This window comes from Dendrobates tinctorius, unplaced genomic scaffold (genome assembly GCF_039654945.1).
Source record: "Dendrobates tinctorius isolate UK_male_01 unplaced genomic scaffold, ASM3965494v1 ptg000026l, whole genome shotgun sequence".
Lineage (NCBI taxonomy): Eukaryota > Metazoa > Chordata > Amphibia > Anura > Dendrobatidae > Dendrobates > Dendrobates tinctorius.
This window is the reverse complement of record NW_027361694.1, coordinates 12382201-12395581: the sequence shown is the minus strand read 5'-3', so window position 1 is coordinate 12395581 and position 13381 is coordinate 12382201. Positions and strand designations below refer to the sequence as shown.

At 41.3% G+C, this 13381-nt stretch overlaps 1 protein-coding gene across 4 annotated transcripts in view; it reads left to right on the top strand.

Moving 5' to 3' along the window:
- NALCN (sodium leak channel, non-selective) overlaps positions 1-13381 on the top strand; it is an 871910-nt gene that overhangs the window by 810358 nt on the left and 48171 nt on the right. For all 4 annotated transcript variants that reach the window (XM_073569511.1, XM_073569510.1, XM_073569508.1 and 1 more), the window contains 5 exons: positions 1671-1819; positions 6574-6667; positions 8935-9067; positions 10121-10236; positions 11347-11504. In XM_073569511.1, coding sequence (XP_073425612.1) covers positions 1671-1819; positions 6574-6667; positions 8935-9067; positions 10121-10236; positions 11347-11504 — 650 coding nt within the window. The remainder of the gene's footprint in view (positions 1-1670; positions 1820-6573; positions 6668-8934; positions 9068-10120; positions 10237-11346; positions 11505-13381) is intronic.

The window sequence follows — 13381 nt, the reverse complement described above, 5'->3', positions numbered from 1 at the left end:
TATTTATTCTTGAGCCTGGAAAAATGGAGGAGGATTTAGTAAGGTCTGATTGAAAGTATAAAGGGTTATGTGACAACATTTTCTTCTGGCTTCCAGCAGATAGGAGAAAATGAAATTCTCGAGGAAGAATAGTTGGATCCAAAAGCGTTTGTCCTCTTATAGTTTTCCGTCAGCCTTCACTACATGGAGTACTCTATTATAGTGTATCTGCTTCAAGCCAGCCATGAAACATTTCAGGTCACCCCCAATATGTGCCACCTTACGAGACTTTAACAAGATGTGTGTACTTTACTGGACCAATATGTCACATGACCTTGAGCACCTGATGTCAACATGTCTGTTTTCTGTATTGGTTAGTAAATGCTACATCTGTCATTGAATGCATCCTACAATAGTTGATACTATACTGTGATCAAAGCTGTAATTGATAATAGTTCCCTAACCCAAGGTGGCAAATTGCCCAATCAAAATGACCCAGAGTGCTGGATAAAGTGGAGCAAGAATTCAATTGTGCATGCCATGCACCACATTTAGACATTTTATACAGGTCACTCACAAAGAGATGTGGCTTATAAGAAAGGATGTGGCTTATCATGAAAATAAGCCAACCAAGAGGTGAAATAATGTTAGACTTAAGCATCTTAAAATGTGACAAATTTATCAACTGTACGAGAAACTGTAATACATTACCCAAATAGCTTGCTGGATTCAACAAACACTGAAGTACAGAGATGTAGTGCAGTACGTATAGTGAAGTAGGAGAATGATACAGCATCCGTCAACCCCTTCCCAACATGTGATCTACTGTTATGTCATATTTCAACTCCTTGTCTTTAATGCAGGTACAAAAACAGAGGTTGAATTATTGCCAGAAGATCATGACTATGATACAAAGCCAGGACCCAGCTCTAAAATCAGTGGGTGTAGCTAAGATCCGCCCACTGCTGTTAACCACTTAAAGTTGCTGTCCATCTTTGACAGTGTCATTTAAAGCATGCTCCCATCGCCCACCCTCCTATAAGTCCTGATAAGTTGCCATGACACACGGAAGTTTGCTGAATACCTCCATGCATGTTATGATAATGATCCTATGAAAACCAGCTTGTAGCCACCGTTCATAGACCATCTTTTTACTTTATCACAGTATTGCAGTATATAGAATGTTCAATCAGATGATCATAGGTTCTGGTCCTCTAAGGAGATAAAAAAAAGTAAAAAATACATTTTACAAATATAGAAAGTTAAATATTTAAAAGTTTTAATTACCTTCGTTAAACACAAAAAACATAGTATGAGTGTGTCCGTAAAAGTCAGATCTATGAAAATATAAAATTAATTAAGCAAATTGGTAAATGGTGTAATGAGAAAAAAAAATCAAAATGCCAGAATTGCTGTTGTTTGGTCACTCCATGTTAAACTGCAATAAGAAGCAATAAAAACGTATCTACCTCAAAGGGTTATAATTTTGACTTTATTTAAATATCATGTAATCCACAAAATAGCGCACAAAGCGTAAAAATTCTGACATGTTTCAGATACAGTGCATAAGTCACAACAAATGAGGACTGAATGCAGATTTCCTTGGTGGCATCTATTCTAATTTGGATCTGACTAAAGTAAAGATAGTGTTAAGAAACCTGTCCCATTATTCTTATACGCTTGTCTTCTAGGTTACACTGAAGATGCTGTTGCTGACTGTTGTTGTCAGCATGTACAAGAGTTTCTTTATTATCGTGGGAATGTTCTTGTTGCTTCTTTGCTATGCTTTTGCTGGAGTTGTTCTGTTCGGAACCGTGAAATATGGTGAAAACATTAATCGGTAAGTAAGCAGTTCTTTCACATTGAGTCTTGTATGCTAAACTAATACTAGAAAACATCACTGCACTGACATCTCTGATGTGTCACACTGCGCTGAAAGTTTAAATAATCTGTATCAGTACAACTTAAAGGGAATCTGTCAGCAGGTTTTGGTTACGTAATCTGAAGACAGCATGAGGTAGGGGTTAAAACATTGATTTCAGAAATTCCTCTCTTATTAAGCTCTGTGGTTTTGTTTGCTTGCAATGATTGGTTTAGCACTAGAAACGTATGATTGCTGGGACACAGCAGTACATGCCTGGTAGTCTCAAACACCCCATCCTATGATAAGCACCTCGCTGTCTATTGACATTGTACATTATACACTACCATTCAAAAGTTTGGGGTCACCCAGACAATTTTGTGTTTTCCATGAAAACTCATAGTTTTATTAATCACATGAGTTGCCAAATGAATTTTAAATCTAGTCCAGACATTGACAAAGTTCGAAAAAAAGATTTTTATTTGAAATAATAATTTTCTCCTTCAAACTTTGCTTTTGTCAAAGAAAGCTCCCTTTGCAGCAATTACAGCTTTGCAGACCTTTGGCATTCTAGCAGTTAATTTGCTGAGATAATCTAGAAAAATTTCACCCCATGCTTCCAGAAGCCCCTCCCACAAGTTGGTTTGGCTTGATGGGCAATTTTTGCGTACCATACGGTCAAGCTGCTCCCACAACAGCTCAATAGGGTTGAGATCTGGTGACTGCGCTGGCCACTCCATTACAGATAGACTAGCAGCTGCCTGCTTTTTCCCTTAATAGTTCTTGCATAATTTGGAGGTGTGCTTTGGGTCATTGTCCTGTTGTAGGATGAAATCGGCTCCCATCAAGTGCTGTCCACAGGGTATGGCATGGTGTTGCAAAATGGAGTGATAGTCTTCCTTCAAAATCCCTTTTACCTTGTACAAGTCTCCCACTTTACCAGCACCAAAGCAACCCTAGACCATCACATTACCTCCACCATGCTTGACAAATCGCGTCAGGCACTCTTCCAGCATCTTTTCAGTTGTTCTGCATCTCACAAATATTCTTGTGTGTGATCCAAACACCTCAAACTTGGATTTGTCTGTCCATAACACTTTTTTCCAATCTTCCTTTGTCCAATGCCTGTGTTCTTTTGCCCATATTAATCTTTTCTTTTTATTAGCCAGTCTCAGATATGGCTTTTTCTTAGCCATTATACCCTGAAGGCCAGCATCTCGAAGTCGCCTCTTCACTGTAGACATTGACACTGGCGTTTTGTGTGTACTATTTAATGAAGATGCCAGTTGAGGACCTGTGACGTGTCAATTTCTCAAACTACAGACTATAATGTACTTGTCTTGTTGTTCAGTTGTGCAGCGGGGCCTCCTACTTCTCTTTCTACTCTGGTTAGAGCCTGTTTGTGCTCTCCTCTGAAGGGAGTAGTACACACCATTGTAGGAAATCTTCAGAAATTGACAATTTCTCGCATGGAATAGCCTTCATTTCTAAGAACAAGAATAGACTGTCGAGTTTCACATGAAAGTTCTTTTTTTCTGACCATTTTGAGAGTTTAATGGAACCAACAAATGTAATGCTCCAGATTCTCAACTAGCTCAAAGGAAGGTCAGGTTTATAGCTTCTCTAATCAGCCAAACTGTTTTCAGCTGTGCTAACATACTTGCACAATGGTTTTCAAGTGTAATCTAACCATCCATTAGCCTTCCTACACAGTTAGCAATCACAAAGTACCATAAGAACACTGGAGTGATGGTTGTTGGAAAATGGGCCTCTATACACCTATGAAGATATTGCATTACAAACCAGACGTTTGCAGCTAGAATAGTCATTTACCACAGTAACAATGAATAGAGTGTATTTCTGAATCATTTAATGTTAGCTTCATTGGAAAAACTGTGCTTTTCTTTCAAAAATAAGGAAATTTCTAAGTGATCCTAAACTTTTGAACGGTAGTGTACAGAGTCTGGTGTGGGCAGGGATAGCTTCCTCAGCTCTGGTGTATTGCTATATCTTAAAGCTCAGATTGTGTGAGAATGGCTGCAACCAGTAATCTAAGTGATACATTGCTGGATTCAGCTTCTCTTTACCTACATCAGGCTGCTCTCCGATGAGGTAGCAAAAACCTGCTGATAGATTCCCATTAAGAGGTGAGGGTACAGCCACATGGGTCGACTCGTAAGTTCATTGGAAAAAAATCAGTGACAAATCCACGGTAAAATCAGCAAGTATTACATATGGATTTGTCATGGATATTACTGTGTATTTTCCCCAGATTAAACTTTATACATAGCAAAGTATAAAATCCATTGTGAATGATTTAAAAAAAAATCGGTTCCTGTTTGGTAGTAATGTAATACACTGGCAATTTTCCACCTGAAAAATCCGGTCGAGAAATCTGAAGCATTTCACCCTTTTGAACCTACATAATGGTCATTGGTAGTTTAAACAGGAACTGTCACCAGGTCAAAAATTTTTGCTCTTATTTTATTCCTTCTGCTCTACTGAGCAATCTGTTTTTTTTTTAAAACCCATGATACAATTCCAGAGATATGGGCCTTTTTATTTAGTGCTTATTTCTATGGTCTGTAGGGGTTTCGACTCGCTTAGGTGCAGCGGGAGACAAACATGAGGCACGTTCCTTTAAAAGTTCACAGGGTTTATTGCTTCATAAACCACAGACAGCACATAAACAGTCCTTAGCTGGGCTGTGTTCCCTCCGGTCCTGTGCACACAGACCAGGGCAATGTCCAGAGCAGCGCTCTATCTGCAGCCGCAGACACGGGAAGGCTTCTCCTTCCTTGGAACCCAGACCACTTTCTGTAGTGTCCCAGCTGGACACATGGAAGTCTGTCCACACTCTGACAGACTCCCTCTCACTCTCTTCCATGTGCCAAACACCTCCATTACATAGCCCTGTAACCACACCCACAGGTGATCACATGGCTATGACATCACTAAAGGTTCTATTGCACATAGACACACACAGGCTTCCCTGACACAGTGTAACAGAAATATCAGCAGTACCTCTGCTGATCAATACACCCTGGAGTCTGCATCCCAAGGCCACCCACCTTGAGACCCATAGTGGTAATTTAGGACCCTGCTCCTGTTACCACACTGAATGTGCCTGTACACCCGTCCTGGGACACCCACACAGCACCCCCTAGCGGACACAGTGGTCACTACACCACAGGTCTTAAAAGGAAACCTGTCAGCAGGGTTGTGCATAGTAACCTACACACAGTGTCAGGTCGGCGCTGTTATACTGAATAAAATTATACCTTTGTTGATGAAATCTGTCTTGTGCTTCTTTTTTAATCCTTGTTTTTAGTTAATGAGCTTCTCATGCCCTAAGGCAGAGTTGCTGAATGTGGTGCTCTAATTATATATTTATAATGCAGACTGCTGACAGGTCACTGATCCTTCAGTGACCTGCCCTCTAGTTTGCATAATGAATATACTAATGTGTGTATTTGAAAAAAAAAAGTCACTTCATCAAAATGGCGGCGCCTGTGCACTGTTACATATCAGTTAGTTCCTATTATCTTGCTCTGTTGAAAAGAAAAAAATCACCATCAAAATGGCGCCACAGGCTGCGCCTGCACATTAGCATGTATCACGTACCAATAAATGCTACTGCGCAAGCACCTCCGCCAGCTCCTTACTGTGCACAATTGTGCCGACAGGTTCCTTTTAACAATGAGGAGTGGCTGACATAATTCTTTTGTCACTTGTCTTCTTGCTGCTCTGCATTATTACTATGTGAGACATGCGCTTTTGATAATGAACATAAAAAGTAACACTAAATAAAAAGGCCCATATATTGGGAACCATAGCATGGGTTTAAGAAAAAAACAGCAAAAGACTCAAGGGAACAGAGGGAATAAGATGGGAGCAAAATCTGGTCACTCTTTAACAGGTAAGGGTATGTGCACACGATATCTTTAAGAAACCAGCACACCCGCTGGGGTTTTCATAGCTGACGGAAAGCTGCCAGGCCTTCCTGGTGGTTTGGTCGTCATTTTTCCGGCAGCTCCGCCAGTGGTTTTTTTCTCAATACTTAAATTATAGCTAGTGAGTGGCTTCCTGGGGAAAGCCGCCTGAAACATAAACATGTCACTTCTTTTAACCACTTCATGATTTCCGAACCCTGGAGCAGTTAAAATTGTTAGCAAAAGATTGAATATGTGCATGGCAAAGTCATTTTGCGGTGTTTTTTCAGGCAAGTACCAGGTGGAATCCTCCTGAAAAAGACGGGGACCTTGCATGCCCATACCTTATCAGGGATTAAAGGGATTTCTCAGCAAAAAACTTTTTGTGAAATATCATAACAGTATGATCCATAGGGGTCCGACTACTCGGATCCCACTCATCCAAAGAATGGGAGATCCTGCTGAATGTTCTCATCAAATCATGATCAAACAACCGTCTTTCCTCTGATACTGAGAACAGGTATTGCCAGCTTTGGTAGGGATCACGGTGAAAAAGAATGCACTCTGGACATGTAAGGCTGGGTGCACACCAGGGTTATAACTTCCATTATTCTATATTAGGAGCATAAAAAAATTATGTAATGAAAGGGATGCACAACATGAACTGATGGATTGATTTTGGAGTAAGATTACTGTCATGGTTGTGATATCTCCAATAGAGCTTCCAACATCGATAACTTGAAAAACTGAGCTCTATGGACGTGAAACTGATATAGTGTTAATTTATTTGGTCTGTTCCAGACATGCAAACTTCTCCACAGCAGGAAAAGCTATAACTGTCCTCTTCAGGATAGTAACGGGGGAGGACTGGAATAAAATCATGCATGACTGTATGGTGAGTGGACCGTGATGAACTCAGAATACATTTGGGAGCAGCTATTTGTATTTTTTTAGTGTTTTACTAAAAGTCAGCTAAAATAGATCATGTTGTACTTCAGTCATATGGATTGATATTTTATGCTTTCTTTTTTGCACTATTATATTACTATTAATGCTGTTTGTTCTTGGAAGTAGAACACATTACTTATATTTTTGCTTATATTTAGTGCAAATTTAATTTTAAGCACAAGTATGTCATTTTTTATATACTTTTTTAATTATGGTATTATTATTATTATTATTACGCATTTATATAGCGCAATTTATTCCATGGCGCTTTACATGTGAAAAGGGGAAATATAGACAAGTGTAATATATACAAGAGTCATATACAACTGTAAGACTAGGGACACACAAGTACATAAGGAGAGGGGACCCTGCCCACGAGGGCTCACAGTCTACAGGGAAGGGTGAGGATACAGTAGGAGAGGGTAGAGCAGGTCGTGCGGTGGTTCAGTAGACCGAGGATCATTGCAGACTGTAGGCTTGTTGGAACAGGTGGGTCTTCAGATTCTTCTTGAAGGTTTCCGTTGATGGTGAGAGTCTGATGTGTTGCAGTAGGGAGTTCCAGAGTATGGGGTAAGCACAGGAGAAGTCTTGTATGCGGTTGTGGGAAGAAGAGATAAGGGGGGAGTAGAGAAGGAGATCTTGGGACGATCGATGGTTGCGTGCAGGTAGGTACCTAGAGAGCATGTCACAGATGTATGGAGGAGACAGGTTGTGGATGGCTTTGTATGTCATGGTTAGGGTTTTGAATTGGATCCTCTGGGCAATAAGCAGTGAAGGGCCTGGCATAGGGGGGAGGCTGGGGAATAGCGGGGAGACAGGTGGATTAGTCGGTCAGCAGAGTGTAGGATGGACTGGAGCGGTGCTAGAGTGCTAGAGGGGAGGCCAGAGAGTAGGAGGTTGCAGTAGTCGAGGCAGGAGATGATAATGCACTAGTGTTTTTGTGGTTTCGGGGTTGAGGAATGAGCGGATCCGGGAAATATTTTTGAGGTTGAGGCGGCAGGAGGAGGCGAGGGCTTGGATATGTGGTTTGAAAGAGAGCGCAGAGTTGAGGATCACCCCAAGGCACAGGGCATGCGGGACTGGGGAAAGAGAGCAGCCGTTGACATTGATGGATAGGTCTGGTGGAGGGGTAGAGTGAGATGGGGGAAAGATGATGAATTCTGTTTTGTCCATGTTCAGTTTGAGAAAGCGACCAGAGAAGAAGGCTGAGATAGCAGACAGACATTGTGGGATGTCAGTCAGTAAGGAGGCGAGGTCGGGTCCAGATAGGTAGATCTGCGTGTCATCGGCATAGAGGTGATACTGCAAACCGTGGGATTCTATGAGCTGTCCCAAGCCGAAGGTATAGATGAAGAATAGTAGGGGTCCTAGGACAGAGCCTTGGGGAACACCGACAAACAGCGGGGGCGAGGTGAGGAGGTGGTATGTGAGAGGGAGACAGTGAATGTACGGTCCGTTAGGTATGATGAGATCCAGGATAGGGCCAAGTCTGTGATGCCAAGAGATGAGAGAATCTGTAGCAGGAGGGAATGGTATTCATAATGATAGACAGTATATCTATTCTGTAAGGCCATTACAAGTATGGGATACCAAATATAAAAATGTACGGTATATATTATGCATAATATACTTTTATTGAATAAGAATGATTATAAAAAACAATATCACATTTGTCTGGGGGGTTTTTTCTTATTTTTATAATAAATATCTTGAATTACCGTATGTTTCTATTTTTCTCTTAGTTCCATTGTTAGATATAAGGATTCCAGAAAAAATATCAAATCAACAATCATTGCTTTTTCCTGATTTTGACTAATAGGGCTCGTTTAGGCGAGCAAATTATAGGAATGTGTACTGTCTGTTTACACTACAGACTGCACACGGAGAGCACATGCACCCATTGTATCCAGTATGAAAGTGCACATGACCGATTTTCCACATTGGCCAACAGTGTGCGTGGAAAAAATCGCAACATGCATTACTTTGCTCTGATTCATAAATGGTAGGAAGCTCCTGCCTTGTGGAGGTAGATGTGGAGCTGTATGCCATTTGCTGATGTGGCTGATCCAAGTTTTAAGTAGTACGACCGTCTGAACCAGGGCATAGAGCGAGAGTCTGGTTATTGGTCACCATCCCCATGGTAATAACCTAGGCACAGCTGCTGTGACTTTCATTACATACTTCTATTACTTTTCTTTGCTTTTGCGATTCCAGGTACAACCTCCTTTTTGCACACCTGACATTAGTAGATACTGGGAAACAGATTGTGGAAATTATGCTGGAGCTCTCATGTACTTCTGTTCATTTTATGTCATCATTGCCTATATCATGCTGAACCTTTTAGTTGGTAAGTAAAATCGGTTATTACAATAAAGTTTGCAATACTTATCAAAACAAGCAGAAGATAGTACTAAATGTGTAGCCTCTGCACCGAGATTTGCATCAGACATTTTTCAGCAGATCATCCATTGCCTTAGAATTCCCTTTAATCTATTATTTAACCCCTTAACGACCAGGGGTATTTTTGGTTTTGCATTTTAATTTTTCCCTCCCCTTTTTTCCAGAGCCATAACTTTTTTATTTTTCCGTCTATATGGCCATGTGATGGCTTATTTTTTGCGGGACGAGTTGTACTTTTAAATGACACCATTTGTTTTACCATGTCGTGTACTCGAAAATGGGAAAAAAATTCCAAGTGCGGTGAAATTGCCAAAAAAGTGCAATCCCACAGCCCACACTTGTTTTTTGCTTGGCTTTTTTGCTAGGTTCACTAGATGCTAAAGATGATCTGCCATTATGATTCTCCAGGTCATTACGAGTTCATAGACACCAAACATGTCTACGTCCTCTTTTATCTAAGTGATGAAAAAAAATTCTAAAGTTTGCTAAAAAAAAAAAAATTTGCGCAATTTTCCGAGACCTGTAGCGTCTCCATTTTTCATGATCTGGGGTCGGGTGAGAGCTTATTTTTTCCATGCCGGGCTGACGTTTTTAATGATACCACTTCTTTTGATCGCCCGTTATTGCATTTTAATGCAAAGTCTTGGCGACCAAAAAAGCGTAATTCTGGCGTTTTGAATTTTTTTATCGCTACGCCGTTTAGCGATCGGGTTAATGCTTTTTTTTATTGATAGATCGGGCGATTCTGAATGCAGCGACACCTAATATGTGTATGTGGGATTTTCATCAAAGCAGGGGAGATGTCTGATGACGGACTGTGTCCGTCATTGGACATTAAGGGGTTAAGATGCCTCTTTTATGTAAAGGGAAAAGATCTGTCAATGACAATTACATTAGGAATAGCTATCCTTCGTGTTAACTACATGATATACCATTTACTATTCCAATACATTCATTGTTAATCTTGAATAGACCCCACTGTATTTTTGTCTGATTTCAGCCATAATTGTAGAGAATTTTTCTCTGTTCTACTCCACTGAAGAGGACCAGTTACTAAGCCCTAATGACCTTCGCCATTATCAAATTATATGGAATATGGTTGATGATAAAAGAGAGGTAATTTTTTTAAAACTGTTTTCTATGAATATCACATGACATGGATACACTGTACAGCTTCTCTTCTAGGGCACGTGCAGACGACTATATTATTGGTCAGAGTGCACCTGCACCAATGTTATTCTAGGGTGCCATGAACATGTCAGATTTTTTCCAAGGACAGAGCCGGCCCAAGGAAAAATCATTGCATGCTTGCGTTGGATCCGATTTTCGAATTGCACCTGGGTATTTAAGTCAATGAGTCCATGGAAAACATTGGACTGCACTTGGATGACATCCATGGACTGACCGAATGGAGAAGTTGGAGACATTTTTTTCTCCAACTTCTCCTCAACCGAGAGAATTGGATCTCACTATGCTCACACTCTGATCAGAGACTGATCAGAGTGTCATTTGGGTAATGGGCCCAATTCTCTCACATGAGAGAATATACTGTTGCCTGGCCCTATCCTTATTTCCAACAACTTATTGTTCATTGCTGTCCATGAGGACAGTGTCCTGAATACTCTAGACCAGGGTTCCCCAACTCCAGTCCTCAAGGCCCATCAACAGATCATGTTTTCAGGATTTCCTTTGTATTGCACAGGTGAAGCAATTATCACCTGAGCAATACTAAGAAAATCCTGAAAACATGATCTGTTGGTGGGCCTTGAGGATTGGAGTTGGGGAACCCTGCTCTAGACAAGTTTACTACTGTATTATCTCCAATGAGAGGGTTGTGACTGAGCTGATTTAGTGTAATAGACAGATCATCTGTAGGGAAATGGAATCACACAGCCGCATCATGTAGCGGTAAAATGATGCAAGTTTTGATTCCACTGTCAAAAGATGATTTAAACATTCTTATGCTCTGTAGACACAAAATATTTATAGAGGAAGTTTGTGTGAAATCAGTATCAGAGAGCTACAGTATAGGTCACTACTAGCCTTCTACTGTTATATAGTTAAAAGGTATCTCGTGGCTCTGTGGGAGAAAACTGAACAATTCTCAATAGGCTGTAAACTCATATCAACTATTTATCACATAAGAAGTTACAGAGTGTATGAACTTGTGAGAAATAGAAATAGCAGTTACAACTCTTGCAAAATAAATTTTTATCTTATCACCAGGGGGTTATTCCAACATTTCGAGTGAAGTTCCTCCTGAGGCTGCTGCGTGGCCGACTAGAAGTGGACCTGGACAAAGACAAGCTTTTATTTAAGCACATGTGCTATGAAATGGAGCGTTTGCATAGTGGTGGTGATGTCACTTTTCATGATGTGCTCAGGTGCAATATCTTCTGTTATATATATTTATGTGCATGTATTATATGACAGTTAGGCCGGGGTCACACTAACCGACGCAAAATACGGTCCGTAGTTTACATGCGTAATACGGATGAATGACCCCTAAATAGTGCTCCGTATGTCATCCGTAAGCAAGGTGTGGTCGCGTATTTTGCGCATGTCAGCATCCGTATGTGATCCGTATGTAATCCGTATGGCATCCGTATGACGAGATTTTCTCGCTGGCTTGCAAAATGGACATTTAACGGTTTTGAGGCCTGCTGACTATTTAAATCATTAGCCTGCACCCTACTTATTGCCTCAGGAACAGGTGGCTGCCTCCATTCTGTCCATTTGTGACCTTGCCTTCACTAGGTGTGTTGCTGTTGTATGTGCAACATGGTAGACAGTCTGACTTTCAACACAACTGAGCAGGTTCTCTTCAACTGGCTTTTGTCACGCCGCTTTGGTCAACCATACCCAGTGATAGTGGATCCGCGGAGGAGGAGACGCATGTGGGTACATCCACTTTTGAGGCAACGACTCACAAGAGGTCATTTTCACCGCCTCTATTCTTCTATGCGTGAGCATCCGGCTAAATTCTACCAATACTGTCGCATGAGCCTTGCAACATTTGATCGACTCTTGGAGACAGTGCGCCCTGGGATAACCTTTCAGGACACAAGGATGCGCAAAGCTATATCGGCAGAGGAGCGACTTCTACTCACATTACGGTATGTACTACACCACCACATTCTCTATGTTGATGATGTGTTGGCCAAAGTATGTATTTTTTGCTTCATGGAATAATTTTAATGCCCTCATCTTATTCCAGATATGTTGAAACTTACAGACCAGAATGTTATGTGTAAGATGTACCGAATATCACTTAGTCATTATGCAACAAAATATGTGTGTGTTATTAGATGTGAATTCATAACAAGTTTTGTATGTATGTACCTTTTTTTTGTTTAACTTGTGCATTCTAAAAGGTTCCTTTTCTGCTGTTCTTCAGCTTCCTGTCCACTGGCCTGTCTTATGCCGCCCTCCACCATGAGTTTCTGATTGGAAGATCTACCATTTCTGGCATAGTCAGGTCGACATGTAGTCAAATATGGTCAAGACTACATCAACTCGTCATGCCCGAGCCCAGGAAGGAAGACTGGTTGAGGATATCAAGGGACTTTGAGGAGGAATGCCAGTTTCCTAATTGTATTGGTGCCCTTGATGGCAAACATAGCCGGATGCGTAAGCCGCCAAACTCTGGCTCCCAATTCTTCAATTATAAACAATACTTTTCTGTTGTATTGTTGGCTCTGGCCAACCCTCAATACAAGTTTATAATTGTTGACATTGGGGCCTATGGAAGGACGGGAGACTCTCGAGTCTTCAATACTTCCATTAAGGCTCGGCGACTACGTACCAACCAGTTGGATCTACCACCACCACGCCAGCTACCAGGCTCCACTCAGGAATCTGTCCCTTAAGTCCTTGTGGTGGATGAGGCTTTTCAGTTAACGCGCAATGTCATGAGGCCATATCCCCGGCGCAACCTTGACCACAGGCGCAGAATTTTTAACTTGCTCGGCGACTGGTGGAGTGTTCCTTTGGCATTCTTTGTGCCAAATGGCGGGTACTCCATTCTGCCATTCAGCTGAGTGAACAAAATGTTAATGAAGTAGTTAAAGCCTGTGTGGTTCTTCATAACTTCACCAGGATACATGATTGTTCCTCCTCTGGTGGTGTTGTGCGTGGGTTGGCCAATGTGCGTAGGGCGACACCACCTATCAACCCTCATCGTAGACCGCTCTCTGGCCTCAAAGTGCGTGATATTTTCACAAATTACTTTATGTCACCTGAGGGGGAAACGTCTTGGCAA